The sequence below is a fragment of the Trachemys scripta genome, chromosome 1 (genome assembly GCF_013100865.1).
Source record: "Trachemys scripta elegans isolate TJP31775 chromosome 1, CAS_Tse_1.0, whole genome shotgun sequence".
Lineage (NCBI taxonomy): Eukaryota > Metazoa > Chordata > Testudines > Emydidae > Trachemys > Trachemys scripta.
Window position 1 is genome coordinate 115,009,267 of NC_048298.1, and position 15,472 is coordinate 115,024,738.

General features: G+C 36.7%; 1 protein-coding gene across 1 annotated transcript in view; it reads left to right on the forward strand.

Moving 5' to 3' along the window:
* The window catches only part of GOLT1B (golgi transport 1B), a 15,849-nt gene extending 1,063 nt beyond the window's left edge, over positions 1–14,786 (forward strand). The window contains exons 2-5 of the mRNA XM_034782329.1: positions 4,371–4,462; positions 7,044–7,222; positions 10,330–10,411; positions 12,084–14,786. Coding sequence (XP_034638220.1) covers positions 4,371–4,462; positions 7,044–7,222; positions 10,330–10,411; positions 12,084–12,122 — 392 coding nt within the window. The 3' untranslated portion in view covers positions 12,123–14,786. The remainder of the gene's footprint in view (positions 1–4,370; positions 4,463–7,043; positions 7,223–10,329; positions 10,412–12,083) is intronic.
* The last annotated feature ends 686 nt before the right edge of the window (positions 14,787–15,472 follow it).

Below are 15,472 nucleotides of genomic sequence, written 5' to 3' on the forward strand. Positions count from 1 at the left end.
AGCAACAGAGGGTCCTGTGGCACCTTTGAGACTAACAGAAGTATTGGGAGCATAAGCTTTCGTGGGTCAGAACCTCACTTCTGTCTTGCATCTGAAGAAGTGAGGTTCTTACCCACGAAAGCTTATGCTCCCAATACTTCTGTTAGTCTCAAAGGTGCCACAGGACCCTCTGTTGCTATTTACAGTGTGTTTTCAAATGTCTCCGGCGAGCCAGCCCCTGCGTTAGTTACCTTCTAATTCAAAAAGGAAAAGTTGTCCCAGCCATACTCACCATTTGGAAGACTGAATTTTGAGAAAGTGTATCTAATTGTTAGTGTATCCTTTAATAAAACTGGTAGGTTTATAAGCAACAAAATTAAAATTGTGCTGCGTTCCGACTTCTGAAGTGAACTGCAAACATCCCAAGTAAAATTATACAAGTAGCACACATCTGGTAAGCCAACAAACTGCATGTCATGATGCAATCTTGGTAACAAAACCAGAATTTACTAAAAACAGAAGGCAGAGGGCCAGATTTTCTTTATATTAAGGCTCTTTTACACTGCTTTGGCAGTGTAAAAAGCCTTTAAAGTGAGTACAAATGTAATTTATGCCCACTTTAAGACCTCTTTAATTGCCAGAATGGTGTAAAGGGCCCTTCGTGTAAATGAGAACCAGGCCAAAAGGACAATGTATATTTGCATAAGAACATCCAAACGGCCATAGTGGGTCAGATCAATGGTCCATCTAACTCAGTATCCTGCTTTCCAACTGTGGCCAATGACAGATGCTTCAAAGGGAATGAACAGAACAAGGCAATCAAGTGATCCAGCCTCTGTCATCCAGTCCCAATGTCTGGCACTTAGAGGCTGAGGGGACACCCAGAGCATGAGATTGCATCCCTGACCATTGCTGCTAATAGCTGCTGATGGAGCTATTCTCCATGAATTTATCTTATTCTTTTTTTAGCCCAGTTAAAGTTTTTGCCTTTCACAATATCCCGTTCCACATGTTGACTATGCATTGTGTGAAGAAGTACATCCTTATGTTTGTTTAAATCTGCTGCCTATTAATTTCATTGAGTGACCTCTGGTTCTTGTGTTATGTGAAGGGGTAAATAACACTTCTTTATTCACTCTCTCCACATTATTCATGATTTTATAGACCACTGTCATATCCACCATAGTCATTTCTTTTCAAAGCTGAACATTTCCAATCTTTTCAATCTCTTCTCATATGGAAGCAGTTTTATACCCCTAATCCTTTCTGTTGCCCTTCTCTGTACTTTTTCCAATTCAAATATATCTTTTTAGAGATGGAGTGACCAGAACTGCACTCAGTATTCAAGTTATGGTCTTACTATGGATTTATATAGTCACATTATGATATTTTCCATTTTATTATCTATCCCTTTCCTAATTGTTCCTAACTTTTTTGACTGCTTCTACACACTGAGCAGATGTTTTCACAGAACTATTCACAATGATTCCAAGATCTATTATGACTCAAGGAAGCTAATGCAGACCCCGTCATTTTGTATGTATAGTTGGGATTATGTTTTCCAATGTGCATTACTTTTCATTTATCAACATTGAATTTTCTCTGCCATTTTGTTACCCAGTCACCCAGTTTTGTGAGATCCCTTTGTAACTCTTTGCAGTTTGCTTTGGACTTAACTATCTTAACTAATTTTGTCTCATCTGTAAACCTTGGCACCTCAATGCTTATTCCTTTTTCCAGATCATTTATGAATATGTTGAATAGCACTGGTCCCAAAACAGATCCTTGGGGAACCTGCTATTTACCCATCTCCACTGTGAAAATTGACCATTTATTCCTACCTTTTATTTCCTATCTTTTAACCAGTTATTGATCCATGGCAAGACCTTCCCTCTTATCCCATGACTGCCTACTTTGCTTAAGAGCCTTTGGTGAGGGACCGTGGACTTAGACTTTCAGAAAGCCTTTGACTCTCTATCTTCTTGCTCACCCTTGTTCACGTGTTTCTTGACTCCCTCAAAGAGTTCTAATAGATTGGTGAGGCCTGATTTTCCTTTATAAAAACTGTGTTGACTCTTCCCCAACATATCATGTTCATTTATGTGTCTGATAATTCTGTTTTTTGCTGTAGTTTCAAACAATTTGCTGGGTATTAAAATGACAGGCTTACTGACCTGTAATTGCCTGGATTGCTTCTGGAGTCTTTTTTAAAATTGGCCTTCCACCGGCGGTCTTCCTTGTCATCTGGCACAGAGACTGATTTAAGCCATAGGTTACATACCACAGTTGGTAGTTCTGAAGGCACTCAGATACGAAATTGCACAACTCTTGGGTGAATATCATCTGGTCCTGGCAATTTATTACTGTTTAATTTATTAATTTGTTCAAAAACCAACTCTGTTGATCACCTCAATTTGGGACAGTTCCTCAGATTTGTCAACTAAAAAAAATAGCTCAGGTGTGGGAATCCTCCTTCACATCCTTTGCAGTGAAAACTGATGCAAAGAATTAATTTAGCTTCACCTCAAGGGCCTCGTCTTCCTTGAGTGCTCCTTTAGCACCGTGATCGTGCTGTAGTCCCACTGATTGTTTGGCAGGCTTCCTGCTTCCGATCTACTTAAAAAACAAAAAAATGATAGTAATTGCAACGGCTGTTGAGAGTTGGTCTGTTCTTCTCAGCAAGGTGTTGTCACTGCATCTTGTGCAGTATGTTCAGGAATTCATCTCTTATCAGCCTGTGTCTAGTATATTTAGTCCTACAGCTAACAGGTGTCTGGTACGTCTTTCAAGATCTGCTTCCTGGTGGTGGTTGATTCTTCATCTCCTTTTCAGAATTCAGATTGATAAGGACATCCATGATGTTTCCCTTTGCTAGTCTGAATGGAGTTGGGGAAGAGGACAGATTCCAATTATAGTCCTCAGTCAGTAATTGATAATTTGATATATTTAAGTTTACAGTGAAATATGGGTGTATACTTTTTGAATATCAGATTAGGGAGTGGATTTTTACAGTATCTTTTAACAGAACATCTAAACTAATAATCTTGTCCTTGTAATAGTAGTGTAAATTTAACTAGATCTTGAATCTGTTTGCAATCAAAATGAAAATTAAAGCAAATTTTAAAAATATGTACTGTTACAAGTCCACAGAAATATAATTTGGATATCAAATGGTGTTAAACAATATTGAGAGATGAGCTCACAAAAGTAAGGAAGTTAAATGCTACCAGAGTAGATATAGCTACACAGAGTTGTGAAATCTTCTACTATTGCTAGTAAATGGAAGTGCTAGAATATATAAGCTACCAATGGTTTTACCCCTGTGCTGTCTGATCAAGATAAGATGACACTGGGTATGTCTATGCTGAAATTAAAAACTTGCTGCTGGAATGTGCCTGATGCAGGCTGATGGGGCTTGGGCTAAGGGGCTGTTGTAATTGCAGTGTAGATGCTTGGGCTGGAGCCTGGGCTCTAGGACCCTGCTAGGTGGGAGGGCCCCAGAGCTCAGACTTCAGTCTGAGCAGGAACCTCCATGCTGCAATTAAACAGCCCCTTAGCCCAAGTGAGTCAGCTGGCACAGGCCAGCTGCAGGTGTCTAATTGCGGTATAGACATATCCATTGTGATTAAAATATTGTCACCTGGTTTACACTAGTGCTAGGACTGGTGATGCTTTGCTGCTCTTTAAGCCAGCTGTAGGAGAACTTCACAGAAACCTCAGTCTAGATGAGGCCTAAACTTGCAGCCCTTTGTGTTTTGATCTTGATCACTGTTGCAGAGAAGAATCTTGTAGGTTTGATCTTCAGGCATCCCTACTGAAACTTATCTTGCAGTTTAATCTAACATGTCTAATGAACTATCATTTTAAAAACTCAAACTTTGATTTACTAACAAGTCACTCAAAATCAATGATAAACTGTGTTTATTTTCATCTACAGAACTCAGATGTACACATGCACAATTGTGCTTATATGCCGAACTCTATTTCAATATGTAACTTCTAGTTTAGTGATGTATTGCACAATATACAGTACATTTCATACACTTACTACTTATAGATCACATCATCAAAGAAGTCTCAGGTAGTTAAAATCACAACATTTATGACAAATAACAGTTCATTTTAAAGCTTTCTATCTGAAAACTTCTTGAAGCAGGACCCTATTTTATTTTCCATGCTCATAACAATTTAAATAGGTAGAATTCGCTATGGCCATAACTTCACCCCCCCCCCCCCACATCAAGATAGGAACTAAATGTTTCCACATTTTACATTAATTTCTGCAGCCTATTCATGTCAACTCTTAATTTGTGAAATACGTTTTCTTATACTTGTATGCATTGGTGCTACTTTTTTACTAACCTTTTTTTAAAAAAATTTTTGTATTGCAGAGATTGGAATGGGATTAACAGGCTTTGGTGTGTTTTTCCTTTTCTTTGGAATGATTCTCTTTTTTGACAAAGCACTTTTGGCTATTGGAAATGTAAGTGTTTGCTGTTCACATTTTAGTTTATACACATAGTTTCGACATGGAAGGGTACAGTATTTTAAGTACATGATGCATTTGTATTAAATGTTCCCCTTTGAGATTTTTTTTGTTATCAAATGGAAACTGAGCCTTGGAAAATAGAATCATAGAACCCTAGGTTTAGAATGGACAAGGATCATCTAGTCTAACCACTACCAAGATGCAGAATTTGTTGTGACTAAATCATCCAAAACAAATGGCTATCCAGCCTCCTTTTGAAAACCTCCAGTGAAGGAGCTTCCATGATCTCCCAAGGGAATCTGTTCCATTGTCCTATTGTTCTTACAGTTAGGAAGCTTTTCCTGAGATATAATCTAAATCTGCTATACTGAATAAAACAGAATCTGGTATAAAAGAGAGATTATGTTCAATGCCTTAAATGCTGAACTTCCACTGACTTTGAAAGTTAAACCAATCCCCCAATCACTCTAAAGATGGTACCTCTGAGTCAGCCACAGTGAAGAAACTTGTGCTGCAGCTGCTTGTGCCACTGATTCTATACATTAGACTTCTCAGATTGACTGTCATGGGTAGGTCTACACAGCAAAGAAAAACCCATGGCTGGTCTGTGGGGCTGTTTCATTGCTGTGTAGATTTCCGGGCTGGGACTGGAGCATAGGCTGTAGGACCTTGTGGAGTGGGAGGGGGCCCAGAACTCAGACTGCAGCCCGAGCCCGGAAGTCTACACAGCAATGAAACTGCCCTGCTGCCCAAGCCCTGTGAGCCTGAGTCTGCTAGCACAGGTCAGCCACAGGATTTTCTATGCTGTGTAGACGTACCCTCTGACACCTTTTTTACAGTCTTGTATGTAAGGTAACTTAATAGAATTTGCATATTTATTTCCATCTAAGAACTCTAATGTTTTGTAAACACTAACAAATTTAGCCTCTTAACACTTTTCTGAGGTAGGGAAGTATAATTAAGTGAAAACTGCTAATAATAAATTGAAAAAAAAAAAAAAACACCTTTTGTCTGTGGTGAGTAGGAACTTTTACTAGTCAGTGCCTTCATCCTCTGCAGTTTTAAGTTTTCACTTAAAAAAATTAAATTTCTTGCTTTTGTAATAGATTATATTCAGTTCATGTGGGAAAGTTAACTGATGTGATGTTGCCTTTCTAAATCTGACAGTTCCAGTGCTTCCACTGCTGTTCACAGCTTTGCCCATCTGCAGGAGATGAAAACTAACTAGAGGATTGTCGTTTTTCAATTGTTGCTATTCAGAACCCTGTGGGCAGCAGGGGTTAAGTCATCTTCACTCTGTTGCTACTGCTTGTGGAAGCTAGGGACAGCAGGGCAAATGTGGAAGCTGTTCACTGAATGAAAGTCCCAAAATAGATACTTGGAAGTGGGTATAATTGCAGAAGCCCCTCCCCTCCAAAGTATCAAGAAAGAGAATTTGTATATGGCAAAACATACATAAAATAAATATTTGGGATACAAAAGGAAAAACCATAAATATAGGGCAGGAGGTAAATAACTCAGTGTAGGGAAAGTGATATAAAGTGGGAGCTAGAGAGAAAGTAAAGAGCAAACAGAACTGAAGACAACACAAGAAGAAAAGATACACTATCCTTACAGGAAAGGAAAAAGTGGAGTGATACCAGGAAGAGGAAAAGATGCAAGAAGAGAGTAGAAGAGCAAAAGTGACCTAGTACATGTGTCTTATTCCTTTAAAATGTAGTTGGTGTGGCTTTGAGGGTTTTGCAGCACAAGTATATTTCACTCTAGCTAGTAGGGTTAGTTCTCAGAATGGCAGGTGGCAGTTGTGATTAGAGAAAGATAATTAGACACTGATGTCCGAGTGCCAACTATTGTCAGTGGGACTACTTGGTCAAACAGAGTGAGTAGCATTTATTCTGCAACAGTGATAGACTGATAAACTAATATCAAAGCTGAGATGTAGTGGAAAAACAAGGAGCATCAAGACTGATACTTTATCTTCAATTCTTCCCATTATGTTATAATGAATATGCTTAAATATCTATAAACATCATGCATTATGTTGATCCACAACAGCTAAATACAAGTTATGGATGGTGAGTCAGTGACTTAAAGAAACACTGCCAAGGTAGAGCAAGATATGACCTGCCACTTACTAAGGCTTGTGTACACCAAAAGTTATTAGACAACCTTGGCCAGGGACACGATTAGGGTCATGTCTACATTACAAAATACATGCCTTAATTTTTGGAGATAACTGTCATCATAGAGACTCCTGACATGGTTATATTTGTAATGTAGATGATTTATGTATCTAGGGTGACCAGATGTCCCAATTTTATAGGGACAGTCCTGATTTTGGGGTCTTTTTCTTATATAGGCTCCTATTACCCCAGTCCCGTTTTTTCACATTTGCTGTCTGGTCACCCTATATGTATCTAATTGACAAACAGTGACGGACAAGGGGTTGAGGTGAACACTTTCACATCATAATGTTTCCAGCTTTGTAGAATGGTTATTAAACATTTGTAAAACTCTAAATTCATTTGGAATATATTCTCTCATTCATTATTGGATTTGTCTCTGTCTCTTTCAGGTTTTATTTGTGGCTGGCTTGGCTTTTGTTATTGGTTTAGAAAGAACATTTAGATTCTTCTTCCAAAAACACAAAATGAAAGCAACAGTCTTTTTCTTGGGTGGTGTGCTTATAGTTCTCATTGGTTGGCCCTTGATAGGAATGATCCTTGAAATGTATGGATTTTTCCTTTTATTCAGGTAAGATTTGTTTAAAATGGGGTTCTTCATTGGTATCTTTTAGGAGGAAATGTTTTTGCTAATTTGGCAGCATTCACTACTTCCACAACAGTTACGAAACTGAAATTTCATCTCTAAGCACACTTTATAATTTATACAGATCCTTAATTTGTATTTGTAACAACCTGGAACTTGATGTGTACTAGTTTGATACTTTAAAATCAACATTGCCTAAATCCATTTGATATTTGTTACATTGTTTCATATGTGTGAAAAATTACACTTGACAATTTCACACTCTTCTCACCCCCCAATCAAGCAAGGATTTTTTTAAAGAACCAAAAGATCCTTTGGGCCTAAAATGTGGACTTTGTCTAATTTACCACCCCCCCCCAGTAAAAACCTAGCTTAAATCTGAAGAAACACGATGTTCTTTTGAAAAAAACCCACATTTTATTGAACATTTCCTTCTAGTGTTTGCAACCTTGGTATTGTGCTAGTGTATGAGAAACAGAAACTAAAACAGATTTGTTTTCATTATCCAATCACCTTATGTCTCATAATGCTTATGCCTAGCATAATCACTTAAAATGGAGCAACATTTTGTTATATGGTTAACAAAAGTGAGTTATGTAAATCTGAAAAATCATTGTTCATATATAGTAAGTTTCATACTTGTGCCTAGCATTCCCATAAGGAGCCATTCATCATTTTTTTTTCATATCACTTCTGACTTGCTGAAATCCGCATCCTTTGGGGAGGGAAAGAGGAAAATGTCACATAGATGACACTATAGACCTTTTTGAACTTAACCCTGAACTTCTGATGAAATCAGAACTATTTAACAGACTCATGACTCAGTATAGTAGCCACTAAAGCTTTTTCCATGGTGCTGCAGTGGCAGGTGAAAATTAATGCAGTTGCTGTGGAAGTCAAAGGAAGTGTGATTTGGATCATAATATCTTTAACTCACTAAAGTTGGATACATAGTCCTATATTTAAACACTTACGTTGGGAATTTCAAAAGCGCTCAATATTGACCTGCCTTTGCTCCTCCTGAAGTCAATGGAATTTTTATTTTTGACTTCAGTGGGAGGTGAGTTATGTCAAAAGCAGAATGCTTTTAAAAAGTCCCATCCTTAGATCTTCCTTGTTTTTGTTCGTCCAAGTTATTTCATCCTTAACTTGCAAAGTATTACCACAAATGTTATGCATTGATCTAAGACTTCCTTCAGTAATTGGTATGTTAACAAAGAGGCAGTTTTGCTTTAGTCACTTGTAAATTGACTCTTACATTTTGTTTTAAAGTTGTAAAAGCACATGTTGATAGGTACCTCATCGCATCTTTAGGGAATCATAATTACGGTTCCGTGTCTGTCACAGATTCGGTGACCCTGGAAGTGGTCCCTGGCTAACCTGTGCAGCTGCAGTCCGCTGGCCTCAGCAGTGCTCCCTGTCCAGGCAGCCAGAGCAGCCGCAATCTGCAGCCCCGGGCAGCATTCCCCGGCCAGAGCAGCCACAGCCCTGGGCAGTTCATTGCCCGTGACCTGTCCATGACTTTTACTAAAAATACCATGACTAAATCATAGCCTTATTAATACTCTGAATTATTTCACTGAGTGTATTAAAATGGTTTATTTGAATGTGCTATTTGCATCTCTAATCAGCCACTTTGAAGCAAGAAAAATTGCTTTGGTACACTTGAAAGCTTTAAAAGCAGCAAAGTACATTGTAAGAAAAATCTGAAATGTTGTCCGTGGTGGTACTTCATGCCTCAACAGTGCTTGCTGTGTGACAGAAGTCTAATATATATGAAAGAACAATCTCCAAAGAAATGAAGTGGCTGGCTAAAGTCAATGCACACCGAGTCCTACCACAATCTTTTAAAGGAGAACAATTAGATTATTTATTAACTAAGAGACATTAAAGAGCTCTCATAGTCTTACTTTCAAACCTAAAAGACTTCGGCGCATAAAACCACTTATCTTTAATTTAACTCTTTTCTTGACACTTAGTAAATCTAAAATTTGTTCTAAAACAAGTGGTTGCTATTTCTTAGCCCATCTCCACCATGGTGCTGCATTTGTTATATCATGCAGACTTCCGTAACACAGTACTGTATCAAAAAATAGGTGTCTCCTGCAGAATCAAATAGGAAGAATAAGCTCTCTTCCACACATCAGTCTAAAATGTCAAAAAAAAAAAACCACAGGAAATAACTGGCCAAATACATAGCTTTTTATATAAACTTTCTTTTTAAAATTTGCTTTAGTAGTCCCCATTGGAATTACAGTAGAACCTCACAAGTTCTCACATAGCTAATCTGTATATCTGAGAATTTATTCAAACAGCTCTACTCCTACTTCTCAGCATATGTCTAATAAATGACTGCTGTACTGAGGCCTTCATTACTTTATAAAATGCATTTGCACTACATTAATGATATACTAAAAACTATCAAATAGATTAAAGAAACTTGTCAAAACAAGTGAACAGATGGTATTTTAATGGTACAGCCTTTGTTTTTGTAATTATTTGCTTGTTAAATTGCCAGTTTTGGTAATCTGCAATGGGAGTCCCAGGTTACTCAGTAAGTTTCCCAAAACTTTAAACATTGTGAGAATTTCTTTCCCATTAAAACATCAAATCAGCCCATGCATCTGTCATAATGTACCAGAGTGTCAGCTTCTGAAATAATTTAATCCTATATTTGGGCATAAAAATAACGGGTGAAATGTATTTTATTTCTACTGAATATTGGTGGGATTTTCAAAAGTACTCCAATTGTTAGGATTGCTGGCCCTAGTGACCCTCAATGTGCTCCTAACTCATTTAGGTACTTTATAAAATCCTACCTCTATCGGGTGAGATTTTAAAAACATTTAAAAAGCGGGGGGGAAGCTTTTGAATATTGTATTTTTTCTTGCCACTTCTTTCTCTCCCTCCCCTCCTGAATTAGTAGATCCCATATATATATATGTCAGAACTTATTTTTTACTAAAAAGCTACAAGTAATTTTTTTAATGCAATCTCATTTCAAATAACTCATTCCTTCATCCAGTCTAATATGTAGGAATAATATCACGTCATGTTGGACCTACGTAACTTCAGAATCTTTTTGTTTAAAGGGGTTTCTTTCCTGTGGTGGTTGGTTTTATTAGAAGAGTGCCAGTCCTTGGATATCTCTTGAATTTACCTGGTATAAGCTCGGTAAGTATTCATCTACTTAAAATTAAGTTTGAACCTTTTTGTTCAATCCATGGTGGTTGTAGATTTAGCAAATAATAATGCAGAAATACTATGCACATAGTCATAGAACAATAAATGGTTACTGTGTATGCATTTTGTACAGTTCTTGCACCATACGAGTCATATTCAATCCTAAAGAGATTAAAATAAAACTAATTTCCACTGAAGTCTCTAAAGTAGAGACACTTTTAGCTGATTATCCTGCATCGTTATATTCAAGTTTTGAATTACATATGCATGTTACAAATGCCGATGATCTGAGATTCCATTATTCGTGTGCACCACTGGGTCAAAAATAAAATTAGGAGCGGTTTTAATTCCGATTTAGGTTTTTATGTTTGATCTACTTAATTTTGCGTAAGTTAAACATAAAAAAGCCCCAGAGTAATTTCAAATTGCTCTCTTTAAGATTTGCATAGACCTTCAAGGTGAGTCAAGAATATGCCTAGTAACTGTCTCTAGGCCCCAGCATCCTTTGTGTAGGTCCTTTGGTACCATATTAGTAATGAGATGAATGAGATCTGTGTGTATAATTCATTAGGCTAATTCATAATGCCAGAAGAACAATCGTGATGTAGCATGTTGATGGCTGGAAGTAGAGCCTTGTTGATGTTAATGCAGGTATAATAAGAAAATAGACTAGATATATTATTTTGTACTATATGGTAAAATGAAAACGGATCCATAAACTTTCATGTGATACATAATCATTTATCTAATTAATACTTATTCGGGTCCACTATGCTTGGGATAAGTTTTGCCATTTACTGAGATCTGTGTTTTTCACATTTGCCATTCTTTTAACGAAATAACCAGGGAATAGGAGAGAGGCAAATAGCACCAGAGAGATGATAACCTAGGATTTGTACTGTGCATATGTCTCTTTGTATTTGGAAATTTGTAATTGTAAGTGTTTTAACCTTAGTCTTGAAAGCAACCATTTAATACATACATTGTAAAATTCAGAAGCTGTACAATTAAGACAGACACAGTCCAGTTTGCAAAGATTGATTCATTTTAAAGTTCAAGTTCATCTGTTTGAATGTTGTAGTCTAACAGTCCCAGGCCAAGGTCTGGCTCATGATCCACGATCAATTGAATGTTCCACTCAGCAATTGATCTTACCTATATATATAAATTGATCTTAATTGGGTTAAATCCTGTTTAAAAAGATAATTGTTAATGTTTTATTCAAAGCCTACGTAGGCTCAGAAGAGAATCCACAGTAATGGTCAGTTGAAATATCTTATTTGGTCTGTTAATGCATGAGTGGCTGATATTTTTTTCTTTTAGTTAATTATTTTATTTTATTTTATTTTGGCCATTAAGCTAGCAGTGTTACCTGCATTTTTCTAATTTATGTTTTCATTCTGTTGCATTTTCATGTTGCACCATTAATACCCATGAAAAACATATCATGCAGAAACACAAATTGCAATGTAAGGTATTTTTGATGTTTACAAATTTCTAAATCTCATGAGACCTTGGTGAGTACTATTTGACTATAATCATTTTCAGTCACCTACTAAATGCGCATAAGTACCAATTTATATTTCTGAGATAGCATTTTGAATGTACATGCATAAATGTGCAAGTAACTTAAAGAATTTTTTTTTTCTCTTCTCTCCTACAGCTTGTAGATAAAGCTGGAGAAAGCAACAACATGGTATAATGACAAGTGGGCAGAAGGCTGGTTCTAAATTTATTGTATTATTTATAAAGCTTTTGAAGAATATTCAGCACAAAGATTAAATTGTGAACAAAGGAAAAGCTTGTAACATTCTTTATATAAAAGTTTAATTTAAAATGTATAGTCTACAAAATACATCATTAGACAAGAAGCTCAGCAAGCATGCTTCTGAGACAAGCTACTCGAAGAATTTGCGAAGTAAACCGAAGAGGTGAAAGTCGTGGGATAACCCATGCTACAACTGTTCAAGACTGTTTTTAATGTTTTTGGAAAATATGCTAAACATAGTGAACACTCATGGAACTATCGGTGCCTGTACTTTACCTCCTTATTTTGAAGGTTTGGTAGAGTGAACAGGTCTTTATTTTTAAGGCATTCCCCTCCTACCTACCCAACCCATCACCTGCCACATCCAAAAAAAAAAAGCGGGGGGGGGGGCAAAAAATATTACCCGTTGTTTAACAAAAGATGTCTTTCTTGCATGAAAGTTAAGATGGATAATCATTTTTAAGTATATGTAACAACAAAGGAAACCCCTCTACACTTCTACTGTAAACATTTTTTGTAAATATGTGGCTAAAATAAAACTTCATTGTTATCTTCATGTTTCAGAGCCAAATGTAAGTTGGATTTGCCTTCAGTTTTGGAATATGCAAAAGGTCAATCTTTACTAACTTCAGTCTAAAAATGCAATTGGTTCCGAAGTTGTACAGTTTAGCTGGGAACTCTTGAAACTGACTTACACTCCTTTGGATTTTTTTTCTTCTTGACTCATGTTACCTGTGCACATCAAGATGAGGATGTAGCTCTTTGTCACTGAATAAACTTTTGCATATCCTGTTTAGTTCATGAAACGATACATTTGGTTTTACACAAACCCTGTGAAATATACCCTACTCAACTATGAAACATGTTTTTAAATAGTTGGAAGCCCACGCTTCTTTTTGCCATAGGACTACAAGTTACAAATCTTATTTTTTACAGTAATAAAATGAAAACTTTAAACTCTGTGTGAGAGAGTTTCTGGAAAGCTGAATTTAACAAATTTAACTGAAAAACAAATGCCAGTCTGAGTGTCTGTTTATATGACTTAATTGCTGCTTGATTTCAGTCATTTTTAAATTATTTATCCCGTCAATCATGAAAGCAATTAGGCATCTTAGAGCATGTATCTGATCTGGACTATAATTTTCTTTAGCCTAAATTGAGGCATATTAAAGTGCGAGTAGTGATTTTTCTAATTTTGTTGGAATGTCTAACATGCTTTTCCAATAAATCTAGATTCATAGTATTTTTCATCTAAAGTGAGCAGCAAGTAACTTGTATCTGTTTAAACGTTGACTTTAGCAGTTTCTCAGAATTTTTTTGACTCAAGTAGCTATAGTCTCATCAATCTAATAAGTGATTCTTTTGCAAAGTTAGAAAATACCAAACTAATTTTTTATAATGTTTTTAAGATGGGATAAGCCATCACATACAAAATATACATTTTTGGAAGTACATAGTTTAAAAACATCTTTGCATATGTGATGGGTTTTCCAGTTGTAGATGTATAAATCACCATGGATTATTTACTTTGTTTTCTTCTGGGGAACAAGGTAGTGGAAGGTAAAATGCAAAACACTTTGGGAACAAAATGAATAGGGCAATAGCCTGATAGTCCAGTCCATCTTTTAAGTTTAGTCAGTGCGCATTATGGCTTTTTAATTTTAATAATGAAAGAACTTGGTTGTGGGTTGGGGGTTTTTTTTGGTTTGTTATATTCCTGATGGCATGTGTGTTAATTTACAAACAGGACTAAATATGACTTGTGGCTCCTACCTCAAGAGAAGAATCAATTTTAATTGCCCCTGTGTATCTGTTCTGTCTCAAGCAACACCTTTCTAACACTAGTGAAATAATTTACTTTCTGAACAACCAAATGGGCTTGAAATACTAGTCTGCATCATGGGAATCAAGTAATCTTTTTTTTATTTAATCAGACAATGTTACTTCATTTACAATAGATGTGGAAAAATACTAAGGTCTTGACTCTTCTAAAAGGTTATCTAAAGTGCAAAAGCTGGATTGTACCACATGACTGTTCTGTAGTCATTTTGGAAGAAAATTGCTTGATAAACTTATGCCAAGAACCTTCTTCCACAAGAACTTTGGACAAAATCTTTAAGATGGGACAATGTCTTGCTGTTCCATGATCTCTCAGCCCTTCAGTGAAACACAGAGGTCTGCAATTCACATCACATCTACTTGAATTCACAGTTTTACATCAAGTATCCGCACAAGTGGTGCTCGGTTTTTGGTCAGGAATGAGACTGACAAATGTACTACTCAACTGAGAGGGGACAACATTGTGTGTAGCATTTAGCTGTCTGTATCCCTCAAGGTAACATAGTCTCAAAGACAAACATCGGTTTTGCCAAGTACCTGTAAGTGTTGGGGAAGAAGTAAAAACTACTCCTTAGCCTTAAGTGTTTCTGTCATTGCAAAAATGTATCTTCTGTAACAGAAACATATTTGGAACATTTCCTCTTTTAAATGTAATTTATAATTGCTGCGTTAAGGCTCACTAACAGATTTATCCTGAACAGATGAATACTGTAAATACACTTGTCATACCTTGAATAAATGAGTACTTTTTTCTATTAATTGTTTGTCTTTTTATTTTTTAACTGCCACATCTTTGAAGAAAATATTCTATACCATTTTGCTTGCAGGAAGAGGGACACTGCAGTTCTCATCTGTGTTGCTGGATTGCATAGTGGAGCATATGGAGTCTGGAATGAGTGTCTTGTATTAGATCTTTGGAATGTTGTAGCTATGTTGATCCCAGGATATTGGAGAGACAAGGTGGGTGAGGCAATATTTTTTATTGGACCAACTTCTGTTGGTGAAAGAGACAAGCTTTTGAGTTACACAGAGCTCTGTGTAACTGGAAAGATATTTCACCCCCACCTGGCTCTTTTTTGTATTAAATCTGTCAGACAAGCATTTCTTAGGTAGGCATCCCCTTGCTACTGTTAATATCATCTGGGTATTTAACCAAATTTCTTAATTGACACACTTTTTACAAGCAGCAATCAAAGAAGCAGTGTGGTCCAGTGGTTAAGGTACTCAGCTGAGACTCAGGCCTATATTCCATTCCTTGCTGTCACTGATCTACTAGGTAACTCTAGACAGCTCACTTCCCATCTTTCTGTTACCCTAAATAGACAGAGGCTGGAAGAGGAATGTTTACACAGCAAAGGAAAACCCCTGGGTGGCCCATGCCAGCCAGCCGGCTTGGGCTGCAGGGTTGTTTAATTCCTGAGTAGACTTTCAGGCTTGGGCTGGAG